The following is a 20795-nucleotide window of genomic DNA, read 5'->3' as shown; positions in this document are numbered from 1 at the left end:
TAAGGTGACTTGATATGTAATAGCTGCTTCTATTTAAACAAAATAGCTGATTCATGTAGATCTATTTTTTGCTTTGTTTTTTATGTTTTATTTATTTTTACATCAATACATCTATTGCCACTATTGTTCATAAGGTGTAGAATATGTCTTATTCAAAAAGTGACACTTGAAGGCCACATCTAATATCCCTGTGTTTACAGGACTGTCTGTCCACATCACAGCGGATTTTGTGTATGACTTTGGCTTCCTCATGCTTGATCAATCTTTATTGGAAGGAGACCAACAACATTTACTAAACAGGCAAACATCAGAGTTAGACATTACAGTTAGTGTTCACCATATGAATAATACTGTAACCTTGCCGGTTGAGCTTTAGATTAATTCCTAACTGAATTAAAAGGGTGATCAGTCCACATATTGTACAATAATTTTTCAGTGATCAAATGGAAAGAAATGGGGGTGTTTACTTCAGCTGGTTATAGAGTACCACAGTGTGAGTCATAATACCCATAAAATGGGGAAATGGTTACAATTGTTTTTCCACATTTCATTTTTCCCATAGGGGATTTTAGAAACACTTCAAATAAGGGCTGTATTTTGTGAAGGCTTACCCAGGCGTGACTTTTTGATAACTGTAAATCTCTCTAGGACAAGGTAACTTTTATCAATAACCTTGCATGTATTTACCTCCCAAAAATGAAATGCTAATAAGCTGCTAATGTGGCTGTCATAAACAACTACAAATGCCATGATGATCTGGACGAGAAGGTAAGAATCTCTGGATTAACTATCTAATGTTAGTTAAATGTAGTAATTCATAAATTGGCTACATTTATTTGAATAGACAATTCTGTGAACTGTTGTGCAAGTTTTAAATTTACACAATAACTGTTAGTAAAGGTGTCAGCTACAGATGACGTGCAGGAGCGTGCAGGCATTTGTAGTTTTGCAAGATGTCTACTTTGATGCTAACTAGTATTTTCGAATGTGAGTTTAAATAGAGCCGAATATATTGATAAAATTCACCTTGTGGTTTTATGGTATTATGACACTTCCACTGTGGGGCTCTATATAACTTCAGTGAGAATGGAATTAGTTTGAACTGGTGTTTACTTTTAGGGTTTTCCATCTCCAGTGAGTTATACAGTTTACAGAACAGTGTTAATATGTAAAGGGTCACATATGAGAGGCTTGGCATGTGACATTTTCCTTTATTTTCTGAGTCAAACAACACACAAATAATATATTCCCGAATTAATTACTTAATATAAAATGTAGGCTGTTAGAAAACTGCAGTTTCTTATCCTATTATTTTGTCAAGATATGCATAAAATGGGCCATGGCCATATTATAGACCAATGACTAATAAACGAAGAAATAGCCATGCTGACGTTGAGCCATTATGTATGTTCTTTAATTAAAGGTTATGGCAGGTTTGCAAAGTATTCGTGGTATTGAGGGCGGCAGGGTAGCCTGGTGGTTAGAGCGTTGGACTAGTAACCGAAAGGTTGCAAGTTCGAATCCCCGAGCTGACAAAGTACAAATCTGTCGTTCTGCCCCTGAACAAGGCAGTTCAGGCCATCATTGAAAATAAGAATTTGTTCTTAACTGTCTTGCCTTGGAAAATAAATTCAGCCGGTTTTTCTCAAAACATTTTCGCTGCAGTTTTAGGAGAACTTACGCAGCAGGTTAGGACAATTAGGTTAAGGTTACGAAAATGTTTAGGGTTAGCTAAAATGCAAAGAAAATAAATAAATATATATACACACTTTTATATACTTTTGACGTCAATTTGACAAAAGCAATATCCCTTCTAGACATGACTCATTGAGCCTGCGGATGTTGAAGGAGGAGTCGATTTAGTTCTCGTTTCTTTTCCCACACCGCTTTCGAGCACTTGACGCTTCTCTGCTACTCTTCTCAAATTACAATCCCAACACGATCCACAGCTCAATGCAACTTCTGTTCTTAAAGTGGAATCATTCAACCCTCCACCCAGCTTGTTATTAAGACAATTTGCTAGTTAATGTTTTTTCTCAAACCCTTCTGAGTAGGCTACTTTTCGACAGGTGTTTTGGGCAGAGTGCCCGGAAGAAAAAATGTCCAATGGGAAAGATGCACCTGCGGCGGCGAAGTAAGTTTCAACGTCGTGACAGCACTGAACTTTTTTCATATATCTTGGTTGTTCGGTTTATATAGTAATTCAACATCAATTTAATTAATGTAAATACGCAGTTTTGTTTTATATATTGTCAATACAAGTACTTACTGATCAAGTAACTCATTTTCATTACTTTATTCGAAAGTTATTTTCCTCTTTACGTTGGTGTTGTGTTGACAGTGAGATGGACAGGGTCAGGATGGTAGTTTTAACAATTAATATTTTGTGAGGGTTTATTTGAGAAATGTATTTTGGATTGAGTACATCCGATTCATGACTAATCAAATAATTCAACAAAAGACCAGTCAATGCATGAATAGTTGAAGATATGTTATTTTAGAATGACTCTCTCTTCCTTTCTAACTTATTCCTGTCAAGTGAAGTGTAGTTTTAGTTTAGTGCTTGTTTATTTCATGTTTCCACGAATATCACATGTTTTATGTTGAATATATGTTTTATGTTGATGAGCTCTTTGTGAAGGGGGAAATCCACTGTAGTGTTGTTATCTTGAAGTCATACAAGAAGGCAAGTTTTCTTAGATCATCTTGCAGCTCATTTCTAAGAGGTCTGACTCTCAATAAATGCGTACATTTGAGAATTCTTCACAGGACTAGTTTGGCCGAAAGGATTTTCTTAAATTTTCTTCATTTTACTGTGAGTCAGAGAGCTTCAGATCCATCCGTGCCAGGTTTTAATGTTATGTGCACAAGTACAAGGAAATGCCTTTCTTGCGTGCTCTGAACCCAACAATGCTGTAATGAAGGTAAGAGACTATGAGCAGTGTGTGCAGACTATTGTGAACAGGTGGGTGCTTGTGCATGTGTATTGACACGGTTGCAGGCAACTTACCTTACCTATGGGCCTTAGAGCCCTTCCATTACCTATTTTCTTTCTCTCAGGAAGAGAGACAATACTAAAGCTGATACTTACTGTCATGTAACCATTGTAGTGTGTGTGCGCAGCTCCTCACAGATGACCTTGCAGGTGTGCCTTGAGGAGTGTATGGAGGCCCTGGACCTCTTCCTCAACAACCACTTCAGTGAGAGCCTGGACAAACTGCGGCCACGGTAACAGTGCCACTCTCTCTGGACTAAAGTGGGCTTCAAACTCTCCATTGGCCAATTAGCGTGTAGAGGGTGTCTTGAGGTATATTTGTGCAGCCTTTAGCCATTTGTCGTTGAGTGGTGTGTAACTTAGTGCAGCATCAGCGCTGTTGAGGTGTGATGTTGTACAGTGGTATTGTGGTGTAGTACAGTGAAGTGTCACACTTCCTGCTACCCTTGGCATCAGGCCTCGTCACTTCTCCAGGATATGGAGTGTTTACTGAAGCTGACGCCCAGGGCTCAACGGGCAGAACGAAGGCCCTGGAAAATAAACACCATACCGCTGGAGTGAAATAGGAAAATAATTAGGTGTCTGTTGTTGGCTACTCTGTCTTTCCTCATTACCAATAGGTAAAGCCAGTCTATATTGGAAGAAAGACACATTTGTTTTCGAAAGGAAATTAAAATGTTCGCTGGATGATAAATACTTGCTGTTTTCTGATTGTTGTCAGTGAGGTGTGGATGATGATGATGATGTTGTGTGTTGCGTTGAAGGGCGAAGGAGAGCATGTACCATGCTCTGATCTACGCCACTGTGCTGGAGATGCAGGCTATGATGACCTTCCAGCAGGATGACATCGTCAATGCAGGCAACACCATGAAGAGTGCCCAGGAGGTCTGCCAGAGGTGAGGATGCTACTATACATGGACACTCATCTGTTTCATGTCCTCTTTAACACATTAGTTCATATTAGACACAAGCAATGTCCAGAAAAGGTAAATAGAGGGAAATCCTGGAATATTCTGACAGTTGGTCTGGCCTCTAACAGTGAGGCCTAATATACCACTAGTGCTATTAGTCTCCTGTCCATCAGCCATAACCTGCAGGCAAATGAGAGCATTTACATGGCAACCAGGTCTCTTTGCGCCCCGGCTGGAATTTGCCTGTGTTTGTATGGCCAGAGCAGCTCTATTGATGGCCTACAGCAGTGGTATTCAACTCTTACCCTACGAGATCAGAAGCCTGCTGGTTTTCTGTTCTACCTGATAATTAATTGCCAGGTATAAATCAGTCCCTGATTTTAGATGGGAACAATGAAAACAAGCACTGGAATTGGCTTCGAAGTCCAGAGGTGAGTTTGAGGGGCCTACAGCACAGGTGTCAAACTCATTCCACGAAGAGCCGAGTGGCTGCTGGTTTTTCCTCCTCACTTGTACTTGATTGATGAATTAAGGTCACTAATTAGTAAGGAACTCCCCACACCTGGTTGTCTAGGGCTTAATTGAAAGCAGAAACCTACAGACACTAGGCCCTCCATGGAATGAATGACACCCCTGGCCTACAGCACGCAAGGACACTTGAGATTGCTGGAGGTGGTCGAAAGGCTGTCGTGTTATTATAATGTTCCACATTAATGCCCATGTGATTAATATGAGAAACATGCATTGCTCAATGAGATGTCATCTTTTTTTAGTCTTGCGCTCATAGTTGGTCTCATTTCTTCTTAGGTTTCGACGAAAGTCCCCTAGCAATATCAGTAAATCACCTGGAGAGCATCTAACTGAAGGTAAGAGCGCTTTTATAATTGGGCATCTCAGCCTATTATTATGGCAGATTTCAAATAGCCACTGACTGTGTGTGTGGGGGTCTGCAGAGCAGCTCCAAGCTCTCCATGCTGATGCGTGTTATGCTGAATGCTTGCTCCAAAGGGCTGCTCTCACCTTCCTACAGGTAAGACGTGTCCTCCTGTCCTCAACTCTAAATCTTACTGATCCTGGTTAATGACACTGCTGATGTTTCGTTTAGCATTAATACACAGGCAACTGCTAAAATAAAGGAAACACTTGAGTAAATGGGGGATACAAAGTATATTGAAAGCAGGTGCTTCCACACAGGTGTGGTTTTCTGAGTCAATTAAGCATTTAACATCCCATCATGCTTAGGATAATGTATAAAAAGGCCTAGTTGCCCATTAGAAGAAGAGATCAGTTACTTTGAAAGAGGGGTTTCGGGAGCATAACAGATTTAAAGTGGGTGCATGTGTGCGTCTGTCTCTCGGTCATCAGATCTCAACCCAATGTAACACTTATTGGAGATTCTGGAGCGGCGCTTGAGACAGTGTTTTCCACCACCATCAACAAAACACCAAATTGCGTGATTTCTCGTGGAAGAATGGTGTCACATCCCTCCAATAGAGCTCCAGACACTTGTAGAATCTATGCCAAGATGCAATGAAGCTGTTCTGGTGGCCCTATTAAGACACTTTATGCTGGTGTTTCCTTTATTTTGACCGTTACCTGTATATATGATAACTGTATCCAACTGATTAGATATCGGTTGATGGAACGCATTGTAGTTGTTTGCCTTCCTGCTTCTTGGTGTTTTGAGTCTGTGCATAGTTTTTAAAGAGTGATCCAACAGGTTTCCCCTGTCCTTTCATTCATTTGTGAATACAGTACATTACTGTCTCACCAGTTGACACCTTTTGTTAAAATGTTTTATTTTCCCTCTTCCTTAAGGATGAGAACATGGTGAGTTTTATCAAAGGAGGAATCAAAGTACGCAACAGTTACCTGATTTACAAGTAAGTTTGCAGGAGAAAGGGCAGAATGGTTCTCACATTAAACAGGCTCACAGTGTGATTGTGAATCAACAGGTGGCATCAATAATTCTGTTTCCCAAATTATGCACTGCTATTACAATAAGACTGTGCTCAGTTGTTAAAACAATAATGGCAATTCTCTCTGGTAAGTGTGTCGTTATCAGTCATTTAGATGTTTTTATTGTGTAATAATCAGACATTATTACAGCCTATATCATTATGTATAATCATGTTAGACTATGAATGACATAATTGCCTTTTTATGACACAGGGAGCTGCACACCTTCATACAGTCAAACAGCTCTCTCCAAGGACCCAACCACATTCACTTAGAGGGAGGGGTGTCTTTTGGGATCGGAGCATTCAACTTGGTTTGTCCCACAAGCATCCCCGTATTCCATTAATGGTCCATTTGCTAGATCATTGCATGTTTTAGCACACATGTCAGTCAGACCTTATGCTGTATCACAGGATTCTTGTACTGTCTTCCACAGACTCTTTCCATGTTTCCACCTCGGTTACTCAAAGTTTTAGAGTTTGCTGGCTTCTCTGGAGACAAGGTATAGTTGCTCATTCTAACTTGTCTAGAAAGTGATTGGTTTACAGCAGGGCTGCCCAACCCTGTTTCTGGAGCGCTAGCTTGCTGTAGTTACAGTAATTTCCGGACTATTGAGCGCACCTGAATATAAGCCGCACCCACTGAATTAAAAAAAATATATTATTTTGAACATAAATAAGCCGTACATGTCTATAAGCCGCAGGTGCCTACCGGTACATTGAAACAAATTAACTTTACACAGGCTTTAACGAAACACGGCTTGTAACAAAAATAAATAGGCTTTAACGAAACACGGCTTGTAACAAAAAATACAAAATTAGCAGTAAACAGTAGCCTACCAAGAAAGTGTTTGCTCCAGACCATATTTCCTTTTCCAACAGCCAGATCAATCGCCTTCAACTTGAAAGCTGCATCATATGCATTTCTCCGTGTCTTTGCCATGATGAGGGTGACAAAATGACTACCGTAATCAGAATGATGGGAAGTTTGAGCGCGCTCGATTTAATCTAAACAGTAAACAAAAAAGTTGTTTGACCTTAACCCGTTCGGCAATTTCATTGGTCTAATGAAAGCTTCATGCCGCCAAAAAACTGAGCACGTCACAGAATGTGTTTTTTTTAATTTTATTTGAAAGCGGGAAAAATCCATATATTAGCCACGTCATTGTTTTAAGCCGCGAGATTGAAAGCGTGGGGGAAAAAGTAGCGGCTTATAGTCCGGAAATTACAGTAATTAACATGATTCACCTTAACAAGCAGGTCATTATTATAGTGCGGTTTGCTAGATGCTCTACATGACAGTAGCTCTAAAGGAACAGCGTTGGGCAGCCCTGCTTTACAGGTTGTCAGTCTCCCCCCTCTCACTATATATTGTATGTTATTGTGTGCAGGAGTATGGTCTGTCCCAGCTGAATGATGGTGCCACTACAAACAACCTGCGCTCCATGCTGTGTGCCTTGCTGTTGCTCTGTTACTACACCTTCCTCACCTTCATACTCGGTACTCTACTCTTCACAATCAGGAAGTGAATGGAGATCACAAATTACTTGGCTGTTTGGAAATGACACAATTACATATAACATACACACGTGTGTGAAAGAGCGAGAGATAAAGAACGAGAGGGTAGACTGTGAGTTTCTGGTTTTGTCCATACACGGCATCTTATTCAGTTGTTTATCACTCTACAGGGACCGGTGAGGGGGACGTGGCTGATGCTGAGAAGCTGCTGAAGCCTTTCCGGCTCCGCTACCCACAGGTGAGTGACACTCCTCCTCCCCAGGCTCTCACCCAGCCCAAAGCAAACTCAACTCTGTATGGAACACAATGTGTACCGATACCAGCAGACTTCTGGGCAAATACAATCTAAAGTAATAGGTTTACAATGTGGGCGTAATGTGGGTAAGTAATGCACTGACCATGCGATAGGCCATTTAGTCAGAGGAGGTGCTTATGCTTGAGCTACCATTGTTTAAGTATGTCATTTTACAAGTGCTAGCCACCGCCAAAGTATTATTATATGGTGTTATCAGAGAATGTTTACATTTCTCTCCACTTCCCTTCAGGGGGCCATATTTCTCTTCTTTGCAGGCAGAGCTGAGGCAATCAAGGGGAACATTGATGAGGTGAGCCTCAAACTACATGTCTATGTCATGCTATTTTTGTTATGTCTGTTTTTCCAGTCATATTTAGCAGTGGCGTTTGTATTGATAGGCCTAGAATGAGATCAGTGTGTGCCTGTGGTTTGCTGGTGGGGGGTACTGTAATGACGATATGTCACCAGGCGGTGGTGCTGTTTGAGGATGGCTGCAAAGCTCAGCAACAGTGGAAGCAGTTCCACCACATGTGCTACTGGGAGCTGATGTGGTGCTTCACCTACAAGTGCGTGTGGAGGATGGCCTACTTCTACGCTGACCTACTGAGCAATGAGAGCCGCTGGTCCAAGGCAAGAGAGTGTGCTGTAGTGTTGAGTATAGCCTAGGACCCAATTTAAGATGGCACAAAACCACTTGAGCAGACACTCTTAAATGAACCCAGTCAATGGTTTTGACCTGCCCACTAACTGTATGGCTTTTAAAGCCAATGCAGTATTTTTATCCCCACAACAGACTTGACATTATTAAACTCTACTTACTGTATGGCTGGGTCCTGACTGAATAAGGCTCATCTTTCCTTCAGGCCATGTATGTGTACATGAAGGCTGCTTACCTGAGCATGCTTGCTCCGGGGGAGGCTAGGCCTTTTGGGGAAGATGAGGTGGCGCTCTTCAGGTAAACACATGTTCATCACAACAAAAACATAACTTGAAATTCTCTAGTCCCATTTCATTGTGACTACCCCTCTTTCCTGGCCCCTTCTCTTTTTCTGTCTTTGCCTGCTGTCTTAGGCAGGTGTCCACCTTCAAGCAAAAGATAGCAGGGAAGTCTCCACCCACAGAGAAGTTTGCCATTCGCAAGGCTAGACGTTACAAAGCTAGCTGCCCGGTGAGGCTCCCAGTACCTGTGCTGGTGAGACCCCACAAACACACATATGCTAAGCTGCATAAAGACATGTACAAATCTGTTGCTAAAATGGTGGGGGTCACTTGTATTTGTGTGGTTCTGACAGTATTATCTCATGCTACACTGCTGTAGGAGATGATGTACATGTGGAACGGCTTTTCCATGATCAGCAAGAGGCCAGAGCTGACCGAGGGCATGCTGCAGACACTGGTGGAGGCAGAGCGCACCCTGCTGGAATCTCCCGGTACTGCAACATGTCGGGGCTAACCAGTTTCAGGCTGTCAGACTGAACTGGGCCAAACCAGCCTACTTGCCTCAGTGGGTCATGAAGCAATAAATACTCTTGTAATATCACCAAAAGTGAATGGATAAAGACTGATTCTACACACATTCTGCTTGAGCCTGTGTTGAGGAATTTTGAATGCATGGTTTTCTAATCTGTGTTTTGTTTTGGAAGCGAATGAGTATTCAATGGATGACCGCTGTGTGATCCACCTACTGAAGGGGCTGTGTCTGAAGAACCAGGGACACATTCAGGCTGCAGAGGAATGCTTCAATAAGGTGTACAACAGGTGACGTAGGGAATCTTTTATACACACCTGGAATCTGTGTGTTGTATAACAAAATGGTAAATGCATGCCGACGCATACGTATCATGTTTGCTGAGAGGTTATAAAATGAATTTATTGGTCTATTGGGATCCCCATTAGCCGTTGCTGAAACAGCAGCTATTCTTCCTTAGGTCCAGAGTGTCACTTTTTTAACAAGCTCATCCATGCCAAAAGGAAATATTTTCATGGTATTTAATCAAACAATGTGTTCTTTGTTTTGGTTAACCACACCAATGTTTTATCATAGCAAGTTTAGCGATGCTGTGTTATGAAGGAGGGTAGGACCTCATAGCAGTGAAATGCACTCTGAATAATGTCTAGAGATGTTTGTTTTTTTAGAAAAGTCAGTGATATTTGAACGTGCTCTTTGTAAACGACTAAGAGGTTAATAATATGGCCGTCTGTTTTCTAACCTCCAGTGAGAAGAAGATCAGGTTTGACCATTACCTGGTGCCCAACGCTCTGCTGGAGCTCAGTGTGGTCTACATGGACACGGGCCGCAAGGAGGAGGCCATCAAACTACTGGTGAAAGCCAAGTGAGTCATCTCTTATTGGTTGTTCCAGTACAGCCTGCAAGCTGTAGCAGGCTTACATTCCAGCTTGACATGAAAACACCTTATTAAACTAATTCTGTTGATTGGTTAGTTGAGGAGATGGCTGCCGTTTTACGTTCTGGGATTCTTTCGATGGCATGGAGTACACCACATCAGTCATTGGCTTCATCAATAAGTGCATCGATGAAGTCGTCTCCACTAGAGGTCGACCGATTAATTGGAATGGCCGATTAATTAGGGCCGATTTCAAGTTTTCATAACAATCGGAAATCTGTATTTTTGGACGCCGATTTGGCCGTTTAATTTTTTTTAATTAAAAAAAACAAAAAAATTGACCTTTTTATTTAACTATGCAAGTCAATTAAGAACACATTCTTATTTTCAATGACGGCCTAGGAACGGTGAGTTAACTGCCTTGTTCAGGGGCAGAATGACCGATTTTTACCTTGTCAGCTCGGGGATTCAATCTTGCAACCTTACGGTTAACTAGTCCAACGCTCTAACCACCTGCTTTACATTGCACTCCACGAGGAGCCTGCCTGTTACGCAAATGCAGTAAGAGGCCAAGGTAAGTTGCTAGCTAGCATTAAATGCATCTTATAAGAAACAATCAATCAATCATAATCACTAGTTAACTACACATGGTTGATGATATTACTAGTTTATCTAGCCTGTCCTGCGTTGCATATACCGTAAATTCCGGACTATAAGCCGCAACTTTTTTCCCAGGCTTTGAACCTCGCGGCTTAAACAATGACGCGGCTAATATGGATTTTTCCCGCTTTCAATTTTTTTTTTTTAAAAAACTAATTCTGTGACGTGCTCAGTTTTTTGGCGGCATGAAGCTTTCATTAGACCAATGAAATTGCCAAACGGGTTAAGGTCAAACAACTTTTTTGTTTACTGTTTAGATTAAATCGAGCGCTCTCAAACTTTCCATCATTCTGATTACGGTAGTCATTTTGTCACCCTCATCATGGCAAAGACACGGAGAAATGCATATGATGCAGCTTTCAAGTTGAAGGCGATTGATCTGGCTGTTGGAAAAGGAAATAGAGCTGCTGCACGGGAGCTTGGTCTTAATGAGTCGATTATAAGACGTTGGAAACAGCAGCGTAAGGAATTGACTCAGTGCAAAAAGACAACTAAAGCTTACTGCTAATTTTTTTATTTTTTGTTACAAGCCGTGTTTCGTTAAAGCCTGTGTAAAGTTGATTTGTTTCAATGTACCGGTAGGCACCTGCGACTTATAGACATGTGCGGCTTATTTATGTTAAAAATAATATCTTTTTTAAATTCAGTGGGTGCGGCTTATATTCAGGTGCGCTTAATAGTCCGGAAATTACGGTAATCACTTAGGTACACGTTGCTCCAACCATAAACATCAATGCCTTTCTTAAAATCAATACACAAGTATATATTTTTAAACCTGCATATTTAGTTAATATTGCCTGCTAACATGAATTTCTTTTAACTAGGGAAAATGTGTCTCTTCTCTTGCAAACAGAGTCAGGGTATATGCAGCAGTTTGGGCAGCCTGGCTCGTTGCGAACTGTGAAGACTATTTCTTCCTAACAAAGACAGCCGACTTCGCTAAACGGGGGATGATTTAACAAAAGCGCATTTGCGAAAAAAGCACAATCGTTGCAATATTAACCAGGTGACGCAGAGTCAGGGTATATGCAACAGTTTGGGCCGCCTGGCTCGTTGCGTACTAATTTGCCAGACTTTTACATAATTATGACATAACATTGAAGGTTGTGCAATGTAACAGGAATATTTAGACTTAGGGATGCCACCCGTTAAATAAAATACGGAACGGTTCCGTATTTCACTGAAAGGAAAAATGATTTGTTTTCGTGATGATAGTTTCCGGATTCGACCATATTAATGACCAAAGGCTCGTATTTCTGTGTGTTATTGTGTTATAAATAAGTCTATGATTTGATAGAGTAGTCTGTCTGAGCGGTGGTAGGCAGCAGCAGGCTCGTAAGCATTCATTCAAACAGCACTTTCATGCGTTTTGCCAGCAGCTCTTCGCAATGCATTGCGCTGTTTATGACTTCAAGCCTATCAACTCCCAAGGTTAGGCTGGTGTAACCGATGTGAAATGGCTAGCTAGTTAGCGGGTGCGCGCTTTCAAATGTCACTCGCTCTGAGACTTAGAGTAGTTGTTCCCCTTGCTCTGCATGGGTAACGCTGCTTCGAGGGTGGCTGTTGTCGATGTATTCCTGGTTCGAGCCCAGGTAGGAGCGAGGAGAGGGACGGAAGCTATACTGTTACACTGGCAATACTAAAGTGCCTATAAGAACATCCAATAGTCAAAGGTATATGAAATACAAATCATATAGAGAGTAAATAGATTATATTATATTAAGTTAAAATAAGTGTTCATTCAGTTGTTGTAATTGTCATTATTACAAATAAATTGCAAAAAAAAATAAAAAATTGGCCGATCTAATCGGTATCGCCTTTTTTGGGCCCCCAATAATCGGTATCGGCATTGAAAAAAATCATAATTGGTCGACCTCTAGTCTCCACAGTGACCGTACGTACATACCACAACCAGAAGCCATGGATTACAGGCAACATCCACACTGAGCTAAAGGGTAGAGCTGCTGCTTTCAAGGAGCGTGACTCTAACCCAGACGCTTAAAATAAATCCCGCTAGCTTTGAAAGGCTGGTCATGGCTTGCATCAACACTTTCATCCCAGAAACCCTAGACTGACTCCAATTTGCATGCCGCCCCAACAGATCCACAGATGACGCAATCTCTATTGTACTCAACACTGCCCTTTCCCACCTGGACAAAAGGAACACCTACTTGAGAATGCTGTTCATTGACTACAGCTCAGTGTTCAACACCATAGTGCCCTCAAAGCTCATCACTAAGCTAAGGACCCTGGGACTAAACGCCTCCCTCTGCAACTGGATCCTGGACTTCCTGGTGGGCCTCCCTCAGGTCGTAAGGGTAGCCAACAACATCTGCCATGCTGATCCTCAACACAGGGGCCCCTCAGGGGTGCGTGCTCAGTCCCCTCCTGTACTCCCTGTTCACCCACGACTGCGTGGCCAAGCACGACTCCAACACCATTAAGTTTGCTGATGACACAACAGTGGTAGGCCTGACTACCGACAATGATGTGACAGCCTATAGGAAGGAGGTCAGAGACCTGGAAGTGTGGTTCCAGGAAAACCTCAACGTGATCAAGACAAAGGAGATGATTGTGGACTACAGGAAAAGGGCCGAGCACACCCCCATTCTCATTGACGGGGCTGTAGTGGAGCAGGTTGAGCTTCAAGTGCCTTGGTTTCCACATCCCCAACAAACTATCATGGTCCAAACACACCAAGACAGTTGTGACAAGGGCACGACCACGCCTATTCCCCCTCAGGAGACTGAAAAGATTTGTCATGTGTCCTCAGATCGTCAAAGTTCTACAGCTGCACCATCGAGAGCATCCTGACTGGTTGCATCACCGCCTGGTATGGCAACTGCTCTGCTTCCGACCGCAAGGCACTAGACTAGAGGGTAGTGCGTACGGCCCAATACGTCACTGGGGCCAACTTCCTGCCATTCAGGACCTCTAGACTAGGCGGTGTCAGAAGGCCCTAAAAATGGCTAAATACTCCAGCCACCCTGGTCATAAACTGTTCCCTCTGCTAATGCACGGCAAGTGGTACCGGAGCGCCAAGTCTAGGTCCAAAAGTCTTCTGAACAGCTTCTACCCCCCAAGCCATAAGACTGCTGAACAGCTAATAAAATGGCTACCCAGACTATTTGCATTGACTTTGCTACTCACTGTTAATTATCTATGCATAGTCACATTACCCCTACCTACAGTTGAAGTCGGAAGTTTACATACACCTTAGCCAAATACATTTAAACTCAGTTTCACAATTCCTGACATTTAATCCTAGTAAAAATTACCTGTTTTAGGTCAGTTAGGATCACCACTTTATTTTAATGTGAAATGTCAGAATAATAGTACAGTGATTTATTTAAGCTTTTATTTCTTTCGTCACATTCCCAGTGGGTCAGAAGTTTACATACATTCAATTAGTATTTGGTAACATTGCCTTAAACAATTTAAACTTGGGTCAAACATTTCGGGTAGTCTTCCACAAGCTTCCCACAAGTTTGGGTGGATTTTGGCCCATTCCTCCCGACAGAGCTGGTGTAAATGAGTCAGGTTTGTAGGCCTTCTTGCTTGCACATGCTTTTTCAGTTCCGCCCACAAATTTTCTATAGGATTGAGATCAGGGCTTTGTGATGGTCACTCCAATACCTTGACGTTGTTGTCCTTAAGCCATTTTGCCACAACTTTGTAAGTGTGCTTGGGGTCATTGTCCATTTGGAAGACCCATTTGCGACCAAGCTTTAACTTCCTGACTGATGTCTTGATGTTGCTTCAATATATCTACATCATTTTCCCTGCCTCATGATGCCATCTATTTTGTGAAGTGCACCAGTCCCTCCTGCAGCAAAGCACCCCCACAACATAATGCTGCCACCCCTGTACTTCACGGTTGGGATGGTGTTCTTCGGCTTGCAAGCCTCCCCCTTTTTCCTCCTAACATAACGATGGTCATTATGGCCAAACAGTTCTATTTTTGTTTTGCCTTCCTGAGCGGTATGATGGCTGCGTGGTCCCATGGTGTTTATACTTGCGTACTATTGTTTGTACAGATGAACTTGGTACCTTCAGGCGTTTGGAAATTGCTCCCAAGGATGAACCAGACTTGTGGAGGTCTACCATTGTTTTTCTGAGGTCTTGGCTGATATCTTTTGATTTTCCCTTGATGTTAAGCAAAGAGGCACTGAGTTTGAAGGTAGGTCTTGAAATACATCCACAGGTACACCTCCAATTGACTCAAATGATGTCAATTAGCCTATCAGAAGCTTCTAAAACCATAACCTAATTTCTGGAATTTTCCAAGCTGTTTAAAGGCACAGTCAACTTAGTGTATGTAAACTTCTGACCCACTGGAGTTGTGATACAGTGAATTATAAGTGAAATAATCTGTCTAAACAATTGTTGGAAAAATTACTTGTCATGCACAAAGTAGATGTCCTAACCGACTTGCCAAAACTATAGTTTGTTAACTAGAAATTTGTGGAGTGGTTGAAACACTTAGGTTGGAGTCATTAAAACCAGTTTATGTAAACTTCCAATTTCAACTGTACATATTACCTCAACTAACTTGCACATTGACTTGGTACCGGTACCCCCTTTATATAGCCTCGTTATTTTATTGTTGCTCTTATTTTTTTACTTAAAAAAATATTTACTAAATAAACTCTTATTTTTGTTAACTTCATTGTTGGTTAAGGGCTTGTAAGTAAGCATTTCATGGTAAGGTCTATACCTGTTGTATTCGGCGCATGTGTCAAATGAAATTGTTTTTGAATTGGTTGTATTGAGGCTAGACTGGAACAAAATCCTGCACACTATTTTGTTCTACAGGACCAGGATTGGTGACTGCTGCAGGATAGTTAGCTCCAAAAATATTGGGACAGTGACTTTTTGTTTTGGCTCTGTACTCCAGCACTTTGAATTTTACATTTATACAATGACTATTTGAAATGATACAGGTTAAAGTACAAAGTGCTGGAGTACTGAGCCAAAACAACATGTCACTGTCCCAATGCTTTTGGAGCTTTGAGTGTACACACACTCAAATGTTACTATGTCTTACTCATGATTTCTATCCACTTTGTCCTGTTCCCTCAGAACTAACTACAAGGAGTACTCCATGGAGTCACGCACCCAGTTCAGGATCCATGCTGCTCTCTCCAAACTCAAGGCTGACACTAGTGACCAAGATGAAATCACACCACTGTAGTATAACAGGTGTCATTGTGCTGAGCAAGCACTGGACTTGCTTCCCCTGCCATGTGTAGGTGTTCCAGGAAGACTTGCTCTATTTTACATCCTCAGCCACTTTGATCACTGCCTCCACATGTTACTTGCTTTGTGGTGAAAGTCTCCTTCCTTCATGGATGGTGGTCTCTCCCTGATTAAAACACTTGAGTTTTGAATGGGAGTTGGTAGAAGTTGCCTCTACCTGCTGGTTCTAGATCAGAGGCATTTTATCCACCTACTGGGTGATGAACACCCTGATCCTACATATGTGGTTAGGTTCAGATTCTATCTTCAGTGTTTGAATGTGTGGTACTTATATCACTGTGCTGGTTACCCATAACAGTAGATGCGAGGCAGTTGCTCAAAACAATTTGAACAGTATATCCACTTTTGTCTGGGAAAAACATGTTGAAATGAACTTAACAATGTAAGTAATGTTTGGATATGTGAGGTATAGTTTTGCTTTTAACTTCTCCAAAAGTGATTGAGTATTACTGTAAGCATTTTGACAAAAGCACCCCTTTGGTGATAACAGACATACGACTACATAACGTATGACATTGCTTTGATCCCAGAGTTATTTTAACATTTATGTAGAAGGACCTTATTAATAATCAATAGGTCATGCTACATTTGTTTTATGTATGTTGTCCCTGCTGCAATGTACAGAGGAAAGTAGTCAGTTGAAATAAGTTTAACCTCACTAACCTCTGATAGTCTAAACTTTATTTGAAGTAATGAATGTCAATCAAGACCTTGTACAAAGAAAGGTGTGGTTAAACAATTTGAAAAACATGATTAAATATGTCCATTTGCTAGAAGCACTCATTGTTATATTTTACTGGAGTGTATCTCAAAGTAGAGTGTAACCCATCCTTGTCCAGATTGCCCTATAAATAACAAACTGATTAAGAGGTGACGTTTTGTGACTTTACAGATAGATGTGTGACTGGTACCTACACGGAGTGTACAAAACATTATGAACACCTACTCTTTGCATGACTGACTGCGCTATGATCCCTTATTTATGAAGGGAAGGAGACGGGTTGAAGGATTTTTATGCCTTGAGACAATTGAGACATGGTTTGTGTATGTGTACCATTCAGAGGGTGAATGGACAAGACAAAATATTTAAGTGTCTTTGGGGGCCAGGCACACTGGTTTGTCAAGAACTGCAACGCTGCTGTATTTTTCATATTTAACAGTTTCCTGTGTTTATCAAGAATGGTCCACCACCCAAAAGACATCCAGCCAAATTGTCACAACTGTGGGAACCATTGGAGTTAACATGGGCCATCATCCCTATGGAACGCGTTCGACACCTTGAGTCCATGCCCTGACAAATTGAGGCTGTTCTGAGGGCTAAAAGAGGTGTAACTCAAATATTAGGAAGGTGTTCTTAATGTTTTGTATACTGTGTATAAACTTACCTGCTACTTCCTTGATGAACTTAATCAGTGGATCATGGCATCACATCCCGTGTCAATCATGGGGCAGCAGGTAGCCTAGTGGTTAGAGCATTGGGCCAGTAACTGAAAGGTTGCTGGATTGAAACCCCAAGCTGACAAGGTGAAAATCTGTCGTTCTGCCCCTGAACAAGGCACTGTTCCCCGGTAGGCCGTCATTGTGAATAAGAATTTGTTCTTAACTGACTTGCCTAGTTAAATAAAGGTTACATACACAGGCTGCACAACAGTGTGCACTATGTAAGGCCAGGGGATAAATGTTTTACATACTTTGTCCATTTACATGGAAATGTATTGTGTGAAGTCAGCATACAAATACACAAAACCTATAATACATACATGATCTAATTGTAGGGTGTTCACCTAAACTCTGGGGCCGGTATCCCAGATACAGATGAAGCCTAGTCCTGGACTAAAAATATATTATCTAATGGAGATTCTCTATTGAACATGCTTAGTCCAGGACTAAGCTTCATCTGTGTCCGGGAAACCGACACCTTAGGGTTGCAATGATATTCAGGTATTTTTAACATATTGAGAGTCAGACCGAGGGTCTTGAGACCATGACCAGGCCAAGCCTGTATTTACTTGGTCTCAAGTAGTCTCAGACCAACCCTCAAGATCAAGACTCAATTTCTGGTGTATACTATATACAGCCTGCCAATTTCATATGGTTCTGGATGGTGGTTTGCTAACCCCACGCCTAGCCTCATCCCTCTGTAACCATAACCTAACTTGAACCAATTTAAATCCCTGTGTCTTTGGATCTGACTGTTGTATGTTAATCATATCTCATACACTGAACAAAAATATAAATGCATCATGTAAAGTGTTGGTCCCATGTTTCATGAGCCAAAATCAAAGATACACCTTTTCCATATGCACAAAAAGCTTATTTTTGTGCATTTTGTTTTTACATACCTGTTAGCGAGCCTTTCTCCTTTGTCAAGATAATCCATCCATCTGACAGGTGTGGCATATCAAGAAGCTGATTAAACAGCATGATCATTACACAGGTGCACCTTGTGCTGGGGACCATAAAAGGCCACTCTAAAATGTGCAGTTTTGTCACACAATGCAATGCCACTATGTCTCAAGTTTTGAGGGAGAGTGCAATTGGCATGCTGACTGCAGGAACGTCCACCAGAGCTGTCAGATAATTGAATGTTAATTTCTCTACCTTAAGCTGCCTCCAACGTCGCTTTACAGAATTTGGCAGTACGTCCAACCGGTCTCACAATCGTAGAACACATCTGTGAACTGCCCGCGTTGGCTGATTCAGCCATCAGAAACTGTATCCTCTTTGTGAACTCTAAGGAGTGGCACCATGCAGTTTCACTGCAACAACTTGCAAGGAACCCTGTCCTCTGCTCAGAACCACAGAGTATAGCTTTTTGCAGCAGTTAAGGCACAACCCCCCCCCCTTACTCCTGGCTCAGGGCATTCTACCTCCAGGGTTAGTGGATGTGGACCAACCATGTAGCATACTTCTACAACAACTGGTACACACAGAACAATGTGGCCCGCCACCCCTGTATCTAGACGATCCACAGAGGACGGCTGATCAAATGCCAAATGTGACATACAGCTTCCCTTAATCTGTGTGAGGACAGACTTAGTCAAGATTGTGAATCTGTTTTTCCTGCTGTGTCTCTGGATAAGAAAAGTTTGCCAAATGGCTAAATGTGGTGTGATGTGGATTTTGCCTGTTTTTAATATATTGTGTAATTGTTTTCCAATAATAAACATGTTTATATCAGTGAAAAAAATCATTCTTCCTATACTAGCTACTAGTCTATAGCTTAGTAAAAAAAGACTCCTGAGTGTCAGTAAAGTATGATGAGACAGACCTAGTTCTGGTGCGTTTTATTTATTACAGTAGCCAAACTCAAAACACAGTTGACAACGACAATACATTTACAAAATTTACTAAATAGTCATATTTACAAAGTCAGTGCCTTATGACGAGGATTCAGCCGAGGAAGCAGCAGGGGGGACGTGGCTCTGTTCTTCTTTTAGTCTACGTTTCATCAGCTTCCTTTTCTTCTTCTCCTCCTTCTCGATTTCACTGACCATCTCCAGGAACTTGGGGCTTCGGGGATCCATAGCGTAGCCAAAGCGTTCTCTGGCCTCAGCTAGCAGCCTTTCACGACGGGCCTTCTCATCTTTCAACTTCTGTTTCGCCTCCCGTTTTTCCTTCCTCCAGTCAGCCACCATCTTAGGCATCTTGGCCATATTGGCTGCAACCAGTTTCTCTCTGCAAAAGAAGATTGGAGGGGGCGTTAGCCAAGTATCATGTCATCATAAAAGCTACTATAAAAAGGTATGGTTAGACAGAGCTTTATCCACCTGTCAAGGAAATGCTGTACTTCCACAACACTATCAAAGAACAATATGAATTGGAACCAAAGCCTATCAGACTGATGAGCATATTTATTTATGTTATACATACATACATACGAGGCCTCTCATTGAGAGATGTCATGCCCTTGTAACTAGTTGCCTTGAGTCATATAGGGAAATGTCATGCAGTAACTACCATTCTCAATTTCTCTCAATGTTATCTAGTATGGTACATTGCGTAGAAACAAACATGTAATTTGACAGGTCCTAAAAAGATAGCTAGTATTAGCGTGGATGTTTACCTCGCGAGACGTTTCGCATTGTCTTCCTTCGTTTTCGCCTCGACGTTCTTCAGCATCACCTGGAGCGGAGGGTTCCATTCCCTCTCCTCTGCTATCATCTCCTCGAGCTGGGCATGGCTGGGCCACAGCTTTGCAGGGTCGATTCCCGACGAAGAGCCATACCGCCCGAATAGCTTGCGGTCATACTTCGCTGTCTTCTGCCATTCCGGAGTTTTCTCGCTTTCCCTATCTGGTATGTATGGATCTTTCAAATTTAATTTCAGTGGTTTAGGGTTATAATTTGCTATCTGATGTAGAAGCCCGCAGTGTGAGCTGGCAAGATTATACGATTTTAAGGGTGAAACCCTCCGAATAGCCCAGCTAAATATTGCTGTCCTCCTGCATAGCATGGAGGTCGCCATTTTTTGTGGCAAAGTTCGGAGGACCCTGGTTGCGTCACATTTGATTGCTCATAGCTGACTACAACATCGCCTGTCCGTTATTCTTGTAATCGTCATAAGCAAGAGGATCATAGAGGTATCGAAGGTGTTGTGTCAAAATACAGTCTTGCCAATTCTCTTAGGCTATAGGCCTAGTCAGTGTTATAATTAAAACAAATATTATTGTGTTGCCAAATTATTATCCATAGCATATAATGAAGTTTAGGTCAAAATTGCCTTCATTTCGAAAAGTAGTACCGTATGCTACAGAATGTGGACTGTATCCAATCAGTCTTATCAGTGGAAGTCATGCTGGAAAAGGTAACACTATTTTAAGAGCTCATGTACATATGAAATAGAGCTATGCTC

At 41.8% G+C, this 20795-nt stretch overlaps 2 protein-coding genes across 3 annotated transcripts; one reads left to right on the top strand and one right to left on the bottom strand.

The window, feature by feature from the left end:
* The first annotated feature begins 1777 nt into the window (after positions 1-1777).
* zgc:158403 (tetratricopeptide repeat protein 39A) lies at positions 1778-16808 on the top strand. Of its 2 annotated transcripts, none has more exons than XM_014193544.2 (18): positions 1778-2134; positions 3111-3228; positions 3760-3891; positions 4714-4772; positions 4860-4936; positions 5725-5789; positions 6079-6178; positions 6302-6367; positions 7256-7364; positions 7553-7620; positions 7928-7987; positions 8146-8307; positions 8541-8632; positions 8749-8869; positions 8996-9107; positions 9321-9435; positions 9894-10010; positions 15765-16808. In XM_014193544.2, exons 1-18 carry the CDS (start codon positions 2107-2109, stop codon positions 15874-15876), a joined length of 1713 nt encoding a protein of 570 aa, XP_014049019.1. In that variant the 5' UTR covers positions 1778-2106; the 3' UTR covers positions 15877-16808. The 2 variants fall into 2 exon arrangements, with proteins under 2 accessions (XP_014049019.1, XP_014049020.1); XM_014193545.2 differs by having other exon boundaries at positions 1779-2134; positions 3124-3228.
* Positions 16809-19214: 2406 nt separating this feature from the next.
* Positions 19215-20404, bottom strand: g45ip (Growth arrest and DNA-damage-inducible proteins-interacting protein 1). The gene is made up of 2 exons (NM_001140831.1): positions 20008-20404; positions 19215-19619 (listed from the first exon to the last, which is right to left on the bottom strand). The coding sequence occupies exons 1-2, from the start codon at positions 20394-20396 to the stop codon at positions 19322-19324; spliced, it is 687 nt and encodes a 228-aa protein (NP_001134303.1). The 5' UTR covers positions 20397-20404; the 3' UTR covers positions 19215-19321.
* Between the last annotated feature and the right edge of the window lie 391 nt (positions 20405-20795).

The sequence above is a fragment of the Salmo salar genome, chromosome ssa03 (assembly GCF_905237065.1).
Source record: "Salmo salar chromosome ssa03, Ssal_v3.1, whole genome shotgun sequence".
Classification (NCBI taxonomy): domain Eukaryota; kingdom Metazoa; phylum Chordata; class Actinopteri; order Salmoniformes; family Salmonidae; genus Salmo; species Salmo salar.
This window is presented reverse-complemented; position numbering and strand designations above follow the sequence as displayed.